General features: G+C 39.2%; 1 protein-coding gene across 3 annotated transcripts in view; it reads left to right on the top strand.

The window, feature by feature from the left end:
• Window positions 1-19,081, top strand: part of MAGI2 (membrane associated guanylate kinase, WW and PDZ domain containing 2) — a gene marked incomplete at both ends in the record, with an annotated part of 716,521 nt that overhangs the window by 646,096 nt on the left and 51,344 nt on the right. For 2 of the 3 annotated variants that reach the window (XM_079534500.1, XM_079534499.1), the window contains 3 exons: window positions 2,383-2,474; window positions 9,114-9,306; window positions 12,318-12,566. In XM_079534500.1, coding sequence (XP_079390626.1) covers window positions 2,383-2,474; window positions 9,114-9,306; window positions 12,318-12,566 — 534 coding nt within the window. Of the gene's footprint in view, window positions 1-2,382; window positions 2,475-9,113; window positions 9,307-10,200; window positions 10,288-12,317; window positions 12,567-19,081 lie in introns of all 3 variants that reach the window. The other variant, XM_079534498.1, reaches the window with a different exon arrangement.

Raw genomic sequence — 19,081 nt, 5'->3', positions numbered from 1 at the left:
TCAGATACACAGTGCGTTCTTTGTTTATGTCTCCACTGAAAAGGTTTCTGTGCTGTTCACTTACAAAAAACATTGTGATAGCAGGAAGCTGGACTAGATGATGAGCTAGATAGTTCTTTCCACTCCGTTTCTATTGCTCAGTGGGACAAAAAAGAGCATTACTTTTAAAGGCAACTCACTTTCCTGAGAGGAGTTGGCAGAGAATGGGTTCTATAGACTTTCACCTCTTTGGTGAAAAGGTTCTTCTGAGCAAGGGTATGGCTAGAGTTAATTAATCCAAAACTGTGTTAGAACTCAGAAAAGAAGAATATCTCCACATACATTTTTATGGCCAACCTGTCTTACGTGGACCATTCTAGACAAATAGAAAAATAGACTCATTTTAAAGAATTAATGCCTCTTATTTTAGAGTCTGATCTGACATTGGTTTTGATCAGTGTTTGTAAATGTATGTGTTCAAGTGAATTATTTGTCTGTGTGCCAGAGCACATATTTTTCACAACTGAGCTTTTTTATACTTGCCCAACTCTGCATATCCACCCGTGTGTGCACCAAAAAAAAAGTAAGGCTTAATTTGCAGCCAGCTGCTGGAAGCAGTGCCTTTGACTGTTAAGACCTACTGTTAGATCCTACTGTGTATATCTGCAAGGTAATCTCCCTAATAATAAGCCAAGTTCTTTGCTGTATAAGCAAGTCAGGTAAGGACGGAGTATTGTTTTCGTCTTGAAATTCCTTTACCTCTCACAACTTTTGAACAACCTTTGCATTAAATTAACATACACACTTCATATGTTCTCTTATTCAGTGTTGAGAAACATCAGATAAGTTGAAAGAAAGTCAGAATATTATGCTGCTAGGATCTGTTTAGGTTTTTCTTTAAATATATGAAGAGCGTGTTTGTTTTTTTTAGAGCGGTAATACTTGCATTTTACCAGCTGAAGCATTTGAGACTGATTCAGTCTCATTCCTACCAATATACATTGCTGGAGCAATGTACCATGCTGCTTTCTAGAGAGGATTTTTATGGCATGATCATAGTACAGAGACATTGCATGTATTTCTGTGTCTGCCTTTGCATGATCTGACTAAACTAAATCAGTTTTAATTCCAAACTGGATCTGGGATCTGTCCAACCCTGCAGTTTGTGAGATGTCCACTGATGCTCTGTGGAAATGAGTAAATGAGAGTGGCTGAAGCACAGTATTTCAGCCATCTGTAGTTCCACCCCTCCTGAGGAAACACGGCATGACTGGAGACATTAGGAACAGTTTGCTGAAATAAACCTACTCAACCCTTGTTGTCTTTTGGGGTTGGCAACAAGCTGACATGCAACAAAAGCTGTCACAATTTATAGACTGAAGTATAATTTGTAGAAAAGACCATTCGTGTTCATTTCTTGTCTTGCTTTTGCTGATGAGCTCGAAGTATTTCTGATTATTCAGACAAAGTGATAGTCAAAACAAACAGTTTCACAATCCATTACAGTTCCATTTTATACTATTGAAAATTTATTTAAAATTTCTCTTTGTATTTTGAGGGCATCAAGACCCAAAATAATTAGCTTTTTCAAATGAAGCTAAGGATACTTTTAAAAGAAACTGATTTTTAAACAATTCTATATTCCTGAACTGAGACATTCCAATGCAGAACATATGTTTACAGGCATGTTATGCAGGCATATGGAAGTGCAATTTTAATGATTTGTAAAGCTGCTGAGACCTTAATTGGGTAGCATTATGGAATTCAAGTAAATTATGTTAGTTTTCAATTTAAACCTTAAGACGTAGAGGCTTACAGTGATAGCTTTCATGAAAATTCTTTATTGGAGGTAATTCCTGAAAGTGGAGTACTTAAAAGCTACATTATATTAAAAGAAACATTGGTTTCTCTGTGTGTGGAACTAAAATGGCCTGTAATTATTATTCATCTTTTGTAAGTTGGACTGATAATTTTTCTATGTATCTTTATCTCCCATTTCAGTTTATTTTCTTTAGGTTTTAAAAACTGCAAGGAAAATGCAGATTAAATGCCAGAGGTGGCTGAACAGAAAAATATTATGCAGTCTTAGGAGAAAGGCATCTTTATAACCACTATTTTGGAAATACTTTTTCAGTACTGTTCACCTGTGAATGTGTTGTAGCTTGGGTTTAGTGTATTTTATTGAACATAATCATTCTGTAGGGCACCTACGTTTTCAAGTGTCTCTTCCTTGTCTGTGTGCAGAGCATTGTGTCCCATTTGTTTCCACCAGCTCTAACCAGGCTGCCATTAGTCATGTGCAATGAACACCAAAGGGGAGGGAAGGTGGTGAAAATTCTCTGGGAAAATAAATAAATAAATAAATAAAAATGATTTGCTCAGTGGCATTTCCCTTTAAACCAGGTCCCGATTACAAGGAGTTGGATGTTCACCTTCGGAGAATGGAGTCTGGTTTTGGCTTCAGGATCCTTGGAGGAGATGAGCCTGGACAGCCTGTGAGTTATTTCTTCCTGACTTTCCTTGTTTTGTGTCTAAATTCTGTGTAGAAGTCAGGGAAAAAAAAAGCACAGTAATAATACAAACTGAACCCAGATGATCAGAGGGCTGGAGCACCTCTCCTGTGAAGAAAGGTTGAGAGAACTGGGCTTTTTTAGCTTGAAGAAGAGAAGGCTCCAAGGAGACCTCATTGTGGCCTTCTAGTACTTGAAGGGAGCGTATAAACAGGAGGGAGTACGACTGTTTACATGGGTTGATAGAGGTAGGACAAGGGGGAATGCTTTTAAACTGAGACAAGGGAGGTTTAGATTAGATATTAGGAGGAAGTTTTTCACACAGTGGGTGATGACGCACTGGAACAGGTTGCCCAAGGAGGTTGTGGATGCCCCATCTCTGGAGGCATTCAAGGCCAGGCTGGGTGTGACTCTGAGCATCCTGTTCTGGTGGTTGATAACCCTGCACATAGCAGGGGGGTTGAAACTAGATGATCATTATGATCCTTTTCAACCCAGGCCGTTCTATGATTCTGTGACTCCTTGAGCACGGTGCTACAGCTAAAGCGTAATGGTTTTTTGTTCATCTAGATAAAGACAGGGCTTTCAGGTTGTCAGCATCTGAAAGATGTCTCAGTAAATTAAGCTAGAACCAGGTTTGACACAATGCATCACTCAACACTTTACTTTCCATCCTGACTTTCCAAGACTGTTTTAACTTTAGGAAGAACATTTTAAAAGACAAATTATGCAAGACTATGCCTAACTATGTACAATGCAGGCAGTATATGTATATATACATAACCTTAAAATATCCTATTTATAATGCCATTTATTTCCAGAGGCACAAAAGGCCCCACCTGGGAGCTGTAGTCCGTGTTCCAGGTTAGATAATATGATCATGTGAAACATCTAGCATGACAACGTTAGCTTTATACTGTTTGGAAGTAAATACTCCCTTAACTAAAACACCAAACAAAGCCCACTTAGATTTATCACAGGTGAAAACAGCTATAAAATATATACAATTTTAAAAAGAAATGAATATGTATTTTGGTAAAACATGAGATGTGTATGTAAATAAAATGATTTGAGGAGGAAAGGTAGAATTGGCACTTCCTTAGAATAACTTTGATGATATAATATAATAATGATGTAAGTAGCTTGTTAGTGAGAACTAATCCTGGATCTATATTGATGACATTTTATTATCACAACCTTATGTGTAGTCTGAGTTCTGCGTTACCACTGTGAACCATTTCCAGGAAAGTGTATAACTGATTGATAGGTTTATATATTCTGCATTCGGATTCTTACAGAGAAATACCATTGTCATTCAGGCGTTAACACTAACAAATACATGGTCCTAAGAAACACATGAAATCCTCCATTGTCAACATCTATCAAAAATATCAAAGTATCAAATATGGTAGTTTACTGATGTCTCCTGTGAAACGAAACAAATGCACTGTATTCTGAAGAAGATACTTCACAAAGTGCAGATTGAAACACAAAGAGTCTATTTGAGATTTGGAACAGATTTTCAAAGCTAACCAAGGTGTGTTTATACAGAAGGACTTCAGTATCAAAATGACACTTTCATTGCCAGCACTTGTAAGTATGCCTGAAGTCACTCTGGCATTGCTCTGCTATGCGTTTTGTCCCAGTGCATCAAAAACAAGGCCACGGAGCCACCATCCTCACATTCTGCTAAGCATCTTCCCTGTCCTCTCTGTATGGCCCAGTCAGTGTGCATTCTTTAAGCTTGCCCACTGAATGCGGCCAAAAAGGAAGTCTCTTGGGAAGTAGAGGAAACAGTCTGTATTATCCTGCAGAAAATTGGCACCTGTGGCATCTGATGGCAATTCCCACCTCTTGGGAAAGTGCCCCTGACTATAGAGGTGCTCAGGCATTCTTTGGAAGTCTCTCTTGATTTCTCCTTCAATTCCATTTTCATTACAAATGGATAATTAAGTAGTCACTGAGAGTGTGTTTGGTTCTGCAGTTTGGAGGTTTATGACATTCTCAAGGGGAAAAGTGCAGCTGAAATGCCTCATCCAGAAGATAATCGTTTATATAAAATGAAATGATTTCCACCTAAAGGAGGGAGTGAGCACTGATTTAGAATATCTAGTACTCTAACAGTTAGGAATACTTGCATGAGTTGTGAGAGACATGAATTTATGTCTCAGCTCAAAAACCCAGCAGAGTGGGAATTCTGAAAGGAGTCCTTTGCCCCCCAGCCAGAGGCATTATGCAGTGAACTGTCACAGAGGAAGCAGCTCTTTCAAATTTCTTTTCTGCAAAGGACTGTCCTGGCTTTATTGTGTGAAGTCAAACAAGTGCTCATAGCTGGATAGCATGTGCAGAGATAAGCACTTGCTATTTTTAAAGAGCAGGAGTGAAATGCTGCCTTCTGTGTACCACCTCCTAAGATGCTTCTCTGTCCAACTAACAATTGCTCTCAGCCTGCACTTAGCCTCAAAGCAGCTGCCTCTATTTCAGGGTTTACAAACACAAAAGCATTTACCCCCAGATGTGTCATTCTAACAGGATTTATGCCTCCCCACAAACCATTTCTCAAAGCTCCCAGGAATGAGGAGAATCTAGCCTGAAGCTGAGGAGCCTACAAGGCAGAAAGGAAGCTTGGAGTTAGGGGGTGCAGTGCCAAACATCTTGGCTCTCACTCCCTTTGTGCCCATCCACCCATTTCACTGCCCACATTCATCCCTAGTGAAGAAGACAGACGTGCTCCAGTTAAAAAAAAAAAGTTTCCATCTTGTTTGTACTCCAAATATAAGAACTCTTAACTCTGTTTTCTCACCTCCGCTACTTCCCTGCTCCCCCACAGACAGCCCACCCACAGCCTCCTATTCCTTTCTCCTTCAGAAAAGGAGCAGCAGCTTCTGCCTGTGCTCCAAATCTTGCATTTCCTATAAAACAAGAACTGAGACTCTTTGAAATGCTTGTTTCAGCTCTCCCGCTGTGCAGTCAGGTAACACAGAACAAAAAGAAACTTTCCTTGCCTTTTGTCTTTGTGGTTTGGTTCCTCAAAAAGAGTGTGGATTTTTCAGCCTAAGACGCTACTTTCTCAAAGAAGCAGAATCCACATAAATTTTTTCAAAACAATAGCACTGACACTATAGAGAACCTGTAACAGTTTGCTTCTAGTTACACTAGCTGCTCACCCTCAGAAGGAGAAAATGCTGCCGAAATAGTCCACTTTAAATATTTGTAAGCATAAAGATGCTTTCCAAAAGAAAGACTTAAGTCTGTGAAGGTATCTCAAACATCATGACTGTGGCTTGTGCAGTTCCAGTCACCTCTTGAACCTCATGAGATCAAGCCACCGAAGGTATTTATCACATCTTCCTATGGCCTGGCAAATTATAGATAATGACTCTATTACAGGGTATAATATTGCTGAAGCTACACATTGCCATCCCAAAGTGGGGAAGTATTTTGAATACATTCAAACAGCTCAAACTCAAAATCACAGGAACACACACATAATTACAGTAAGAGTTTCTCCTTTTCAACATGACCTGGCTGGGATTCATTTCATAAATGCCTGCAAGATGTATGTGAGCTGCTCCGAAAGCAATGCCTCCTATTTTATTATGTTGTCCACAATGTCAGAGGTAGGTGGAGGTATTGCAGTAGAGATTGAACCTTCCCACCAATATTCCCTTACATTTTGTTGCTGTGTGAAAGATGGCAGTGCAGGGCATTCTGACAAAACGGCATCTGGCATGGCAGTGTGTATGAAGCAAAGATGTGTCACTGAATTCCTATGTGCAGATAAAATCACTGACATTGATTGACTCTTGCTGAATGTTTATGGTGGATGTGAGAACAGTGGTGTGATTTGTTCTACATTTCAGCAGTGGCAACAGCGACGGTGGGGCATCTTTGCTGGTACAGATTTTCATGCATGCAAAATGCAGGCTCTTGTTCATCACTGGCAAAAACGAACAGCTAATGGTGGTGACTGTGTTGAAAAATAGTTTTTCTGTAGGTAAGAATTTGCACTATCAAACACTGCTACTGCTCTCACTGCATCTGTTGTCGTTTCCATGGAAATAAATAGGAGGCATTACTTTTAGAGCGACCTGCAGTATTTTGTGCTCAGTGCCAAGAAAGAGACATTTCTAAGACATAACAGAAGTCTACAGAGCAGAATGTTAGGGTAATTCAGACCACACATTAGGAGCTCCTATTTTTAGCATTGGGTAGAGTTCAGAAGATTATCTTGAATCCAGACATTTAAAATTAGGTGAGATTTATCACACCTTAGATGTCTATTTCGTAAAGTTTATTGCATGCCCATGAATCTGTTCTATTTACATTGAGAGAAATTGAAACATAAAGTCAAATAGTTAGTAAGTGTCACAAAGAAACTCAGTACCAAAACAGACATTAACATGGATGAGTTATAAAACCCAAACTTCAGATTATGCTGTGTCACAATCTTCCTAATCCCACCATTTTGCATGCTTAATCTCAAGCAGTGGGTGAAAATTACCTTTTTTCTCTACAACACAGTCTTTATTGCCATAAATGTCATCATCATTTTCCTTATGCATTCAAAGTAATCTCATACCTGGTAATATAATCCTGATAAATATTTTGTTTAATTTGTGTTTTGCTTGTAGAATTTATAGCTATTATGGAAACTACTTAGCCATGAAATGAGAGCACATAGTGGATAAGAAGCAAATTCAAACATGGAAAATGAAAAAGGAGAATGAAGTCATACTTGCTTCTAAACATGCCCAGTAACAGATACGGTGGCCATTCTCTTGGCGAACAAGCTACCTGCAGTGTTCAAAATAGCACTGCTGCTTTTGTCCAGCAGTGTCCTTTTGCATAAATCAGTCACACAGTCACACTCCACTGTAGACATTGAAAAGAATAAGAAGTAATTACTTGATTTGTTACTTGATTTGATTACTTCCATAAGTGGAAGGAGTTTTTGCATTTTGCAGTAGATACTGTGAGCTGCCTTTATGCTTCTTCAAAGTTTAAAGATGAACAAATTATTCAATATTTTGGCAGTCTAGGATCAATTATAAAGAAACTGCAAATACCCAGTAATGCAAAAGAAGGAAGATAATCCTTACAATCCTACAATCTAAAGAAGCTTCTCAAGATAATTAAGAAAAGTTTTGACAAGATAGACAAATGCAAAGGTTTTGAGTTACTTTGTGCAGATCCAGCTAAATTTGGCTTTGCACGAATCATTTCTTCTCCAGTGAAGAGGAATAACTGCATATTTCATAGCTGTGTTTTTCACAAAGTGTTTTCCAAAGCTTTGAGGTGTATTCTTCCAGTGTTTGAAGAATAGAACGGAGAACCTGAAAGAACATCTCTGGGAACTCAGCCTGGTATTGCTTATAACATCAGGAAGCAGGAAAATGCCAGATCTTGTTCTGTCTTTGCTACGTTTTCTAAGCAACAGTGAGACAAAGACAGGACAGAAAATGGGGAAAATTCTGCAGGCTCCACACGGGGAGTTTCATTTAAACACTCTGTTGGGGTGCTTCCAACTCTGCAGCTGAGACCACAAAAAACAAGACCACCTGTGTGACTACAACATCAGCCTTTTCAGCTCTTCATGGAAAGCAATATGAGACGGCTTTATCTTTTATTATTTAAAGTGGATTGTCACACAGCATGTCACATCCATCATTCTATGCTCACTCTAGCACTGAACAGGAGAAAAGAAAATTTGGAACTTGCTCTGTGAATGCTTTAATATTCTTTCAAAGAGAGCAAGATCTGTTAGAATCAGTCTTGACTCTTCTACCAGTTATTCCACAGGGAAAATATATGTCTTCTTCTAATAAATTATGTGGATTTATGTGCATAGAAAGTGGAGAAAGTCATTAAAAGATTCTGAACAGATTTTTTACTAGCTTGTATGTCCCATACAAATTACTTTTTAATATTGATTTGGGAAAACAACATCTGCACAGAGTAAGCTGACATTTTTTCATTTTGCTAATCAGTTGCTACCTGAGCAATTATTCCTTATGAGTAGTGATATTTAATATAGCACTTTTTTTTTTTCCCCTAAAGAGTCCCAAAGCAAACTCTATGTCAAGGGGTCATTTCCACAACTGACCTCAACTGCATTATAGAATAATAGAATCATAGAATCATCAAGGTTGGAAAAAAACACTAAGATCATCTAGTCCAGCCATGATTCCATCACCATGCCCACTAAACCACGTCGCATTACTCCAGGTGTTTACACAGTGCAGCAGTAAGTAGCCTCAAGTAAGAAGTATGCAGACTAACTAAATTTGAATCAACAGGACCGTTAAATTGAACTAATCTGTTTAGATTTTCTGCAAAATCTAGGCTATATGAACTCACCATCTCAGATAAATTGTCTTGATTTGAAGATAACAGGTTAATAATCCTGAGATTGGGATTTCGCCTTCTCACCAAAAGCAAGAAAACATCTTCTGTCACACCTACAGTGCAGGAACGTGGCTTTCAGGAACACACAGGTCTTGCTGAGTCACAAACTGTATCTTAACAGAAAGGGAAAATGTCTGTATTGTGGGGATTTTGTATATGGGGGAAATGTCTGTGTGCTCTGTATATATATCAGGGCTTTGTTCCTTTGCTGCCTAGATCCTCATCGGAGCAGTAATTGCAATGGGCTCAGCAGACAGGGACGGTCGCCTCCATCCCGGTGATGAACTGGTGTATGTGGATGGGATTCCAGTGGCCGGCAAAACCCACCGATATGTGATTGATCTTATGCATAATGCTGCCCGAAACGGGCAGGTGAATCTTACTGTGCGGAGAAAGGTGCTACCCACGGGTGAGTGAAGAAGACTGGGAAAAACAGCTCACTGCTATCAGCATGAGCAGGTGCTGACAAATAGGAGTGAATGTTTTCCGTCATTTGAAGAACAAATAGTTGTAAACACGCGTCCCTTGTTTCTGTGATGAAAACGCTAATGCTGAGTGTTGCTTCCTGCAGAAGTGGGTGTCCCACTGGCAGCCCCAGTGTACCATGATTGCTCTGGGTTTGTTCTGTGCTGTCCTGGTCTGTGCTGTCTCCTCTTGTCTGCTTTTGGGACAAAATGTTCACATTGAATTAAAGCTGTTAATGCTGATTGTGTGTATAAGCAAACAGAGAAATTCTCAGAGAATGTTAACTATCTAGTACAAGGACTCATTTCACTCTCGTATGTGTTAAAAGCCCATTTCTGGTCTCACTGATGCCATTTGGAGATTTTTGCCCCAAATACAAGGTCAGCTGGCTGATGTCGATCTGTAGGGAGGAAATGGCTGCTAGAAAGCAGGGCCACTTCCTCCCTTCAAGCAGACACTTCCAGGGAGTAAAGCTAAAACAATATGAATGATCTGAAGTAAATAAAACCTTTAGAATAGACTGAAGAACACACAAACTTGGAAAAACGTGCAGCAGCATCTGTCAAAGTGGATTGCTACTGTTCCTTATCCAAGAAAGAAGTGTGCTGTTTCTAACATGGACAAGGTTAGTGCAATTTGCTGAGGCACCAGAAATGAGCACATCTTCAGCCTGTCCTGTCACCCACCTCCTGTGCCCTGAACTGTTGTCGCTGCCTGAGCTGCTCCCCTCCACTCCCCTGCCCCAAAGCCAACCTCAACGCACCCCTCATCCCGCAGCCCCTCGTTGCGGCCCCATTTTGCTGCTGCGGGACTGACTTTCTTCTGTTGCCAACTGCAGAGGCCTGCAGCCAGAAAGGGCCCCCTCCGCCTGCCGCGACGCCCCCCTGCAGCTCCCCAAGCACTAGGAAAATGGCCAATAACCAAGGTAATGCGCCGGATGTTTGCGAGCCAGCTCCTTACCCAGGTCTGCCTGGTGATATTCAAGACCCATCAGGACACTTTCCTGTGTGACCTACTGGAGGGAACCTGCTTTAGCAGGGGGTTGGGCTAGGTGGTCTCTTAAGGTCCCTTCCAACCCCTATAATTCTGTGATTCTGCTATTTATGTAGGGGTAGAAAAGGGTATGTGTTAAAGTTCAGGATCTGAGACAGTCCAGTCTCCTGGCATGCAGAATGGAGAAAGCTAGTGAGACACCTGGAGTTATCCTGGGTTCCTGAGAGCACCATGCTGGGGAGCTTTGTGTATAACTCGTTAATATTTAAGCATTTCTATAGATGAACAGAGTTTTAATCTTGTGTCTTACAACATAAGCTTAGTGGGAGACTTTAAAAATGACTGATGTGAACATAACTGAAAAATGAAGTATGATCATCTTAGCCACATTGCATCCAAGGTGGCTGTATAGAGTGGAGAGCACTGGGGCTGCCCTGCGCTCACCTGATGGCTGACAGCTGATGTCCATGTATTATCCAGCCTGAGACCACCGCCTCACACAGACCTCTCCCAGGCTGGGAACAGACTCTCACCATCCAGGAGCACAATTTGATTATGAAACCACAGATTGAAAGGCCATTTCTTCACAGGCAGAAGCAAAATGTAATTTTTCTGATGAGTATCTTTTGCAGAGTTAACAATCAGGTAGCTGTTTGAACTTTTTCTCCTTTATCTTTGTTTTCCTATGCTTGCTTAATGGCCTTCAGTTGCATTTATTTATGTCCAAGCCAGCTCTTGGTCATTCTGCAGGGTAAGATAATTTCCTTTCTGTTGCAGCCATACTGATACAAACGGCATTCAGTTTTCTGAAACACGACAGCCAGAAAATGAGATCTCTCTTGTCACCGACTATGGCATTTAGTTGCAGATTTGGTTCAATAACTCTTGGAGATTTTCAATTCTAACACTGGAGTACAATAATTGTTTGTTTTTCTTCCTCCTTATTCTCTCTAATCACTTTATTCCGTAGTCTCACAAGGACTACTAAAGGACACACTTGACTGAGAAAACAGCAGCCTGGCCTTGAATGATGTTTATTTTATTAATACATACACACTGAAGGTCTAATCTGTGAGTTTTCTTCCTAGGAGGCACATGTGCATGCATAAGCTCTGCACGTTCAGAGCCCATCATCGTTGAGAAGATGTATTACTTACAATTATCTGAAAGTTCTGCATTAAATCCCGATATGTAATGATCTGTGTAAACAACTTAGATCTGCAAGGAATATTACTCCTTTTGTTTTTTCATCTTTTACCTTACTGTTTCTAATTGCTAAAATGCTTGTACTAAAAAAGTGTTTAATCCTTAAAGGCTGAACTTGTTCTCTGGTTTTGCTACTTTAAAACAACAGTAAAGGATACCACTATTCCTTCTGCCCTTTCCAACTCATCACACAAGAGCATCTTCCAAACCTTTAAATGAGCACTGCTTCTGTGACAACACCCACAGAAAGACTGTGATTATTTGTCATTGTATAACTGCTCTGTTCCATAAATGCCTTGTGAGCATGCTAATCAACTTGTAAGAGGAAAATTATGCAGCTAATCCTAATTACTCTATGTTAGCTGCTTGTTTAAATTATTTTAATCCAAACACAAATAATTTTATATTGGATTAGACAGTCACATTTTCCTCTTGATGACAGATCCACCAGCAGACAAGGGAATGGTGCTTGCTAACATTTAGCCATCCAGATAGCCACTGCTTTTACTTCCCTCTCCCTTCTGTTAGACAGCTTAGCACTGAGTATTCATGCTTACTTTATCTGATTGCCCTTGAATTCTCTGCATAATCGTGCAGATTCCTGTCTCTCTGCATCTATTACAGCTCCCAGCTTAATACTCGCAGCGGTCTGGGCCACAGACAGCCAAGTGTATTCATGTTGCATTAGCAAATGTACTGTAAATTGAGATCCACTGAGCAAGTCAGACTGTAAAACTGGCATGACTTATATTTTAGGAGAGCCATGCCCAGAGAATGGCAGAAGCCCAGGCTCTGTGTCCACGCACCACAGCTCTCCAAGAAGTGACTACGCGACTTATGCTAACAGCAATCACGCTGTCTCCAGCAGCAATGCGACTCCTCCCGAGGGCTTCACGTCCCACAGCCTGCAAACCAGCGACGTGGTGATCCACCGCAAGGAGAACGAAGGGTTTGGCTTTGTTATCATCAGCTCCCTGAACAGGCCCGAGTCAGGGTCCACAATCAGTAAGTAAATAATGGTTTGCAGCTTTGTTTTTCCAGTTTTGCCCCAAGTTTAAAAAGAAAAGAAAAAAAAAAAAAGTAATTAAAAGCTGACACCTGCTAATTAATTGCTGCACTAATTAAAGCTGAAGGGACCCTCAAGGTTGTTTCCAGAGACGCTATTTGTCCGCTGTGTATTGGAGAAACCCAAAGGTTGTTCTCGCCTCTGAGCACTGCTTTATACACTCATTTGGATGTCTGAGTACAGCAAAATTCACCCACAAAGAAGATTTTTTCTGTTCTTTCATCCCAAAGAGACACTCAACAGGTAACCACCAAGGATATAATTCACATGCAAATGTATTTATTTATTTATGCATTTATGTATTTATTTTTAGTCAAGGTGAAGTTCAGGAATTTGAAATAAAAGCTGAGGTAATGACTGCACCTGTCCAGTTTGGGCACTGCAGAAGAAATATGAATATTTGGAAACTTGTCAGAGAAAGGCACAGGGAGATTGTTTTTTTTTATTGGCTGGACCATAAAAAGCACAGAAGTTACCATTGAGCACAGGGGTTGATAAATACAGAATCAAATCTGAAGGATTATAGTTCACTTTCCATTTGGAAAACTTAAGTTTGCTGGGGTTCAACTTCATTGCTTTGATACAGGCATCTGGTGCCATTTGAGATGCACCAGGCACATCAAGGGAGCACAGGCAGTTGGAGCAGAGCAGAGCCATATCTAGTGGCAACTACAGGCACAGAGGCACCCTTGAGTGTTTCAAATAGCACCTGAAGCTTAACTGGCTGAATAGAGTCCCTTGGAAATAGGATCAGAAAAAGCTTTATTTTGAGAGAGATACCCATCTTCCACCAAATCCATCTGAAACTTTGACTGTTGGCCACTTCTGAAAAATCAAGGCAAGTGAGGCCATTCGTCATTTTGCATGTTACAGCCTAATTCAGTCCTTTGCCCACATCCCAAACATGTTTAGAAGAATCTGTTCTTTAGCCCAAACTGATTTCTGAGGAAATAAATGACACTGGGGCCACACTGCAGTCTTCTACATTGAGAAAAGTGCACAAGACAGCATACAAGATATGGAAAGCCATATCTTATAATAGCAAATGACCTCAGAAAACTTCTTTGCAGTATTTCATGACCGTGCAGTTATTTAAAGAGTTCCTTTTCGGATTACCTCAGCTGAATTTCAAAATTCCATGATTGCTAGAATGAATATTGTAACAAAACATGGATAATTAGCCACTTGGGACTCTGAGTTTTAACTTTATCGAATATAATAGCCCTTTGGAAGTTCTTTGCAGAAGACCAGATAGAAAAAAATCCATAAATGGCATTGTGATACATACATATTAATCAGCTAAGCTAGTCATGAATTTTTCAGAAAATTATTTCACAGATAAGATACGTGGTTGGGGGAGATGGAAAGAGAGGAAGAGAAAATGACCAACCAACCAAAAGTTCTGTAACTTAAATACTCTAAGGAGCACAACAGATTCAGGTTCAAGATCCCACTTTTCCTCCTGACCTCCATCATATCAGGGTATGCCTTTCTTTCTCCCCAAGCAAGTAGGTAGCCACCATTGAAGAGTAGCTGAGCACCTCCAGGAGTAAATGAACATGGCAGTTGGCTGTGCAAGTGACGAACAAATTTATTCAAATAGTAACTGCATTGGATTTCAGTGATCCCAAGACACTAAGAAACTCTCAAATCCAAAGTTTGAAGAACAGCAATGAACCTAAAGATGACATTTACTGTAGGCAGTGGCAGAACAGAAAATACTATTTCTAGGTAAATTCTGTACCAACAATTTAACAGAAGAAAAAAGAGCTGAAAATGACAATATGTCAGCAGCAATGAAAACAGGCTAAAAATCTTTAGCCTTTTGAATTTTATGGGAAATTTGTTTTCCTTCACTAATATTTATTTGGGCAAAGTAATTTGGACTGTATTGCCAGTAGCACAGCCAATAGATTGAAGGCAAGTGATTATCTTCCTTTACCCAGCACTTGTTAGACTCCATCCAGAATATAGCATCCAAGTTTTGGGCTCTTTGGTACTGAATATTGTAAACTGAAACAAGCTTAGCAGCAGATATTTAGACCTCCTGAGGTCCTTCCAGCCTGAATTAACCTAAAATGCTTTGATCAAAATGCACTGCCTGAGGCAGAAGGCATGCCAACGGAGTTGGAGAGTAATATCCAAAATATAATTGACATCAATATCAGAATATGCATCTTCATTGTATCATGTCTTGTACCTTGCTTCTCACATTGGTATATTAATTTGATCAAAGGTTCTGCTATAGTTCCAGTGTTTTTGGTTTCAGAGCCACTTATTGCCAGCTTCTGTATTCCCACGTAGCACCAAACAATGCTATGCAGACATACCCTAAACATACACAATCAAATTTTCATGTAGCAACTGCAAGGCAGCTCTGAAAGAATCAAAATGGACAGAAGAGATCAGAAAAATAATGTCATGTTGTGCCAAATGCTGATAGGAACAGCATAGCCTTCGAAGTCATCTCACTGGGAGCATCTTCAGGTCAAAGACAAGAAGGATTCGTTTGAATGAGTCGTATCAGCAAAAGAAGATAAAGTGCATAAGTAAAGAACTCTGTTTGAGTGGTACATCCAGGAGCAAGTCATTCTACCTAGTACAGAGTCAGAGGATCTCAGAGTGTTAAGAAGTCTAAACAAATAAATGTATAAATACATCTGTCCAGGCTCCTGGACAAAAGGTTAACTTCCATAGCCCCAGTACAGTTTATCATGCTTTCCTTGAGACTTTGTTCCAAGATTAAAGGTTGCCTTGGCTCTCATTTCTCCTCCAGATGGGCCACCTAAATTGGACCTTACTCCTTGCTTTCTATTGCTAGATAGGCTACATGGTTTGTCAACATTCTGTCAGCTCCAGTGGTTTCTGTGAAATATTCAGTGTCATGTGCCCAGCTGAATGCCTGGAAGCTATAAAGCTTAGATTTTCACTTTTAGTTTGATGTGGATCCCGACAACTTTGGCCTCAGAGGCTCCATGAGTATCTTCACAGGTTCTGTGGCTGTGATGGAGGCCTCGGTGGCTCAAGTTAAATAACTGTAGCCTATAACTGAAATCCCACCTTGAGGAATAACTTCATGCTTCTCCTAAGAAAAATATTCCCAACACATGTGGTTCTGCTAGGCAGAGCTCCCCAAGTCCCTGCCATCCTGCCACAAGCAGTGTGGGGAGGCTTTGGAGGTGCAGTGGCATGTGGGGTGGCACTGCCTCTCATGACAATAGTGAGTGTCACATTATAGCTGAAGTCACTGAAACTTAAATAATTAATCTAACTGTTGCATTACATTTACAAAAATACTTAGTAGTGTGTGTCATCTATGGTTAAAACTCTTTCTTTGTGAAGGCATTTAGGGCATCATGAAGAGTTCTCTATCTGCATCCTTATAGAAAAGCACTTGCAGTCAAATAGAAATTGTCAAGAAACGCTCTCAGTGAATTTCTCCTTGAGCTTGATGGAATGTGTTTGTTCCTACAAGTTTCACATTGTCCTGTTACTTTTACTTTGTTTTTGATGCAGGTCCTTCTAGGGAGAGAACGTGTGATTCCCTGTAAATCCCTGAACACCCTAATTTCTGTAAAAAAGAACCGTGTACTGTAAGCAGATGTCATTAACTGCAAACTGCCAGTGAAGATTGGCAATATTTCCCTGTATTTTACCCTAGCAGTTACTGGCAATTAACAGAATTACAAGGTGAAAACAAATTGAAATTTCAGAAGTAACCAATAAACAAATAATTAAAAAAAAAAAAAAAAAAAAAAATTGTATGATCTTTCTCTTGTTTAACCAAAGAGAAAGTAAAGATTTTAATTTGCCTGTATACTGCTTATGCCAATGACTGTGGATTTTAAAAACGTTAGAAAGCAGAAACAAATGAAAGAAGGTTCTCTCATTTCTCAGAACATGCAATTTTAACTAAAAATCCAAGATAAGCCTTTGCTGGATACAGAAAATAAGAGTTCTGAAATAAGTCCCATTCAGTCCAAGTTCCTTTGAGCCTGTTGCAGTTTAGAGATAAAAAACAGTTTCTTGATCAATGATGACTGTGATCTGAGGCAATTATCTGTTCTGCAGTTTCTCCCATGCTTCTTTCTGAGAATGAAGGTGCCTGGGGACACCATTTTCTGTGATCAACCTGCAAATTGAAAAGACAGAGCTTTGGAAATAAGATATCCATCTACTCCAGCTTGGAGCTCTTTGGAACATGGCAGTGAGAAAACACAAGCAACATGTGTGTTCTGTGGGACATAATGGGGACTCATGGGCAAAAGGCCTGGTTTCTCATTTCTGCTTGGCTTTGATATTCAGTTTCGAGTTGTTTTTCTGCTTCTTCAGCTTCAAAAAGGCACTTTCCACGTGTTGTTTTTTTTTTTAGTTGATATTAAAATTTGGAGCTGAAAGATATTTTTCATGTATTATTTTTTCAAATCAATATATACAATTCAGAACACAAGGGAATGATACAAAGATGTACGATGGGAGGTTCAGAGTTCATATTAGGAAAAGTTTCTTTACTGTGAGGGTGGTCAAACACTGAAACAGGTTTCTTATCGAGGTGATTGATGCCCCACATCCGTCAGTGTTCAGGAGGCATTTGGATAATGCTCTCATTAATTTGCTTTAATTTCTGGTGGGCCCTGAAATGTCCAAACAGTGGGACTCAATGATCTTTGGAAGGCCTTTTCAATTCTAATTATAGTTGTAATTAGTAAGAATAAAATAGCAAAAGAGAAAAGAGATTTTTTTTTTTATATCACTGAAGGCACTTTGCTACATGAATCATTCAATTGGCTACCTGATATTTTTGGAAAATAAAGCATGGAGGATCTTAACCACATCAGTACCCACTCTAGATGAATCCTGTCCTCCAGTATGTTCATGAATTGGTCATTTGAACCTAAAGGAGCTGCTCACATGTTTTCTAAGATCAAAATCTGAGTAAGTTTATTTAGAACAAACTTAGATAAGAAATCAAGGTTTTGTCAGAGTTCATTTTGCTTTGATGACAAGCCTTTTAACGTACCCAATTTGCATCAATGTTTTGCTGCCCAGTTTTTGTTAGGTCTTCAGATTTCTAAACTATGTGCACTCCTTGCCTCCTAGCTTCTTAGGCTGATGACAAAATCATGCTGTGCAAGTCAGTATACTCAGTATTAGCACACAGAGGGAAGTTTCAGGTCATAGGATCATTCATCTTGTAAATAAAAGGAAATATTGACATCTGTAGGTATGCAGCATGCCACTGGTAGTTGGTTTTTTGTGTTTGTTTGGGGTTTTTTTTCTCCAAATAAGTGTCACTAATAAAAAACATACATTTCAGGAACATATTTTTTCTTGATTCTGTAATTAGCCATGACAGAAACTCTACCATATTAAATCTTCCCAAATTTCAGATCATTCAGGAGCAATGAAATTACAGATATTTACATTTAATATATTCTTCCAACTGAAACTTGATATGTTGGACTCCACTAGCTGAATGAAAACTCTTGCACCTTTTGAGAATTGAGGACATAGTAAATATTCATGTAATCAGCTGTATTACATTGAAAAGGACAGCTGGCTCAGGAAGGTTCACTAGTTTGGTTTATTATCTATAGGCATTAATATTAGAAAAGATTGTGAGAATTTATACTCCAGAGAGTTTAATAGAGGTTCAATTTTTTCCCCCTTAACTGATCATTTTTGACATTTCAACGCTATGTAGAGGAAAAACACAGAAGTTACTCTTTAACAGATATAGTCTTAGCAGTTACAACTAAAAGGATTGAGTAAAGAAAATTCTAGATGAAAAAAAAAAAAGAATCAGTATTTGATGTTAACATCCTGTTAGAATCTACTATTTCTAACATAAGAGTCTCACAAGTGAGAAGAAGCCATTTTTATTTCCAAAAGACCAAAAAATTAATTGAAATAAACAGTGTTAGAAGTGTTGGCATCCGACAGCTGCTCTGGCTTTGTGTAAAAGTGACCCAAGCATATGGACCTTCAGATATGAGCCACTAAATTTCTTTTTTATGATATGAAGGTGTGGGACATATTATGATTTTGATTATGAAGAGTAAAAGTGGGTAATTTAATCAAATAAAAATATTAATATATGTATGTGAATTTGTAGTTATCTGCTATTTAATGAAAACAGACCTTTCCCACTTCCTAAATAGAAATAATTCTTTTTAATCATTTTTCATCTTAATTATTTAATTTAAGCCCTCTTTTGATGACAAGCTTAGAGCTGAGCATTGCACAATTAACCACCTTCTGGGAAAGCATCATCTGCTAGGTGGAAGCTCTGTGTCAGGCTGGATTTCTGACACAAATGCTTTAAATATCTGGGAGAGATATGGGAAGAGAGGTTGATGGCCTCAAAAATCCTAGAAGCTTAGATGCTCTCTTTATTCAAATCTCCCTAAAGTTACAGTTTTTTTGTTAAGTGCACTGCAAAAAAAAATTAGAT

The sequence above is a fragment of the Tetrao urogallus genome, assembly GCF_951394365.1.
Source record: "Tetrao urogallus genome assembly, chromosome: 1".
Classification (NCBI taxonomy): Eukaryota; Metazoa; Chordata; class Aves; order Galliformes; family Phasianidae; genus Tetrao; species Tetrao urogallus.
This window is presented reverse-complemented; position numbering and strand designations above follow the sequence as displayed.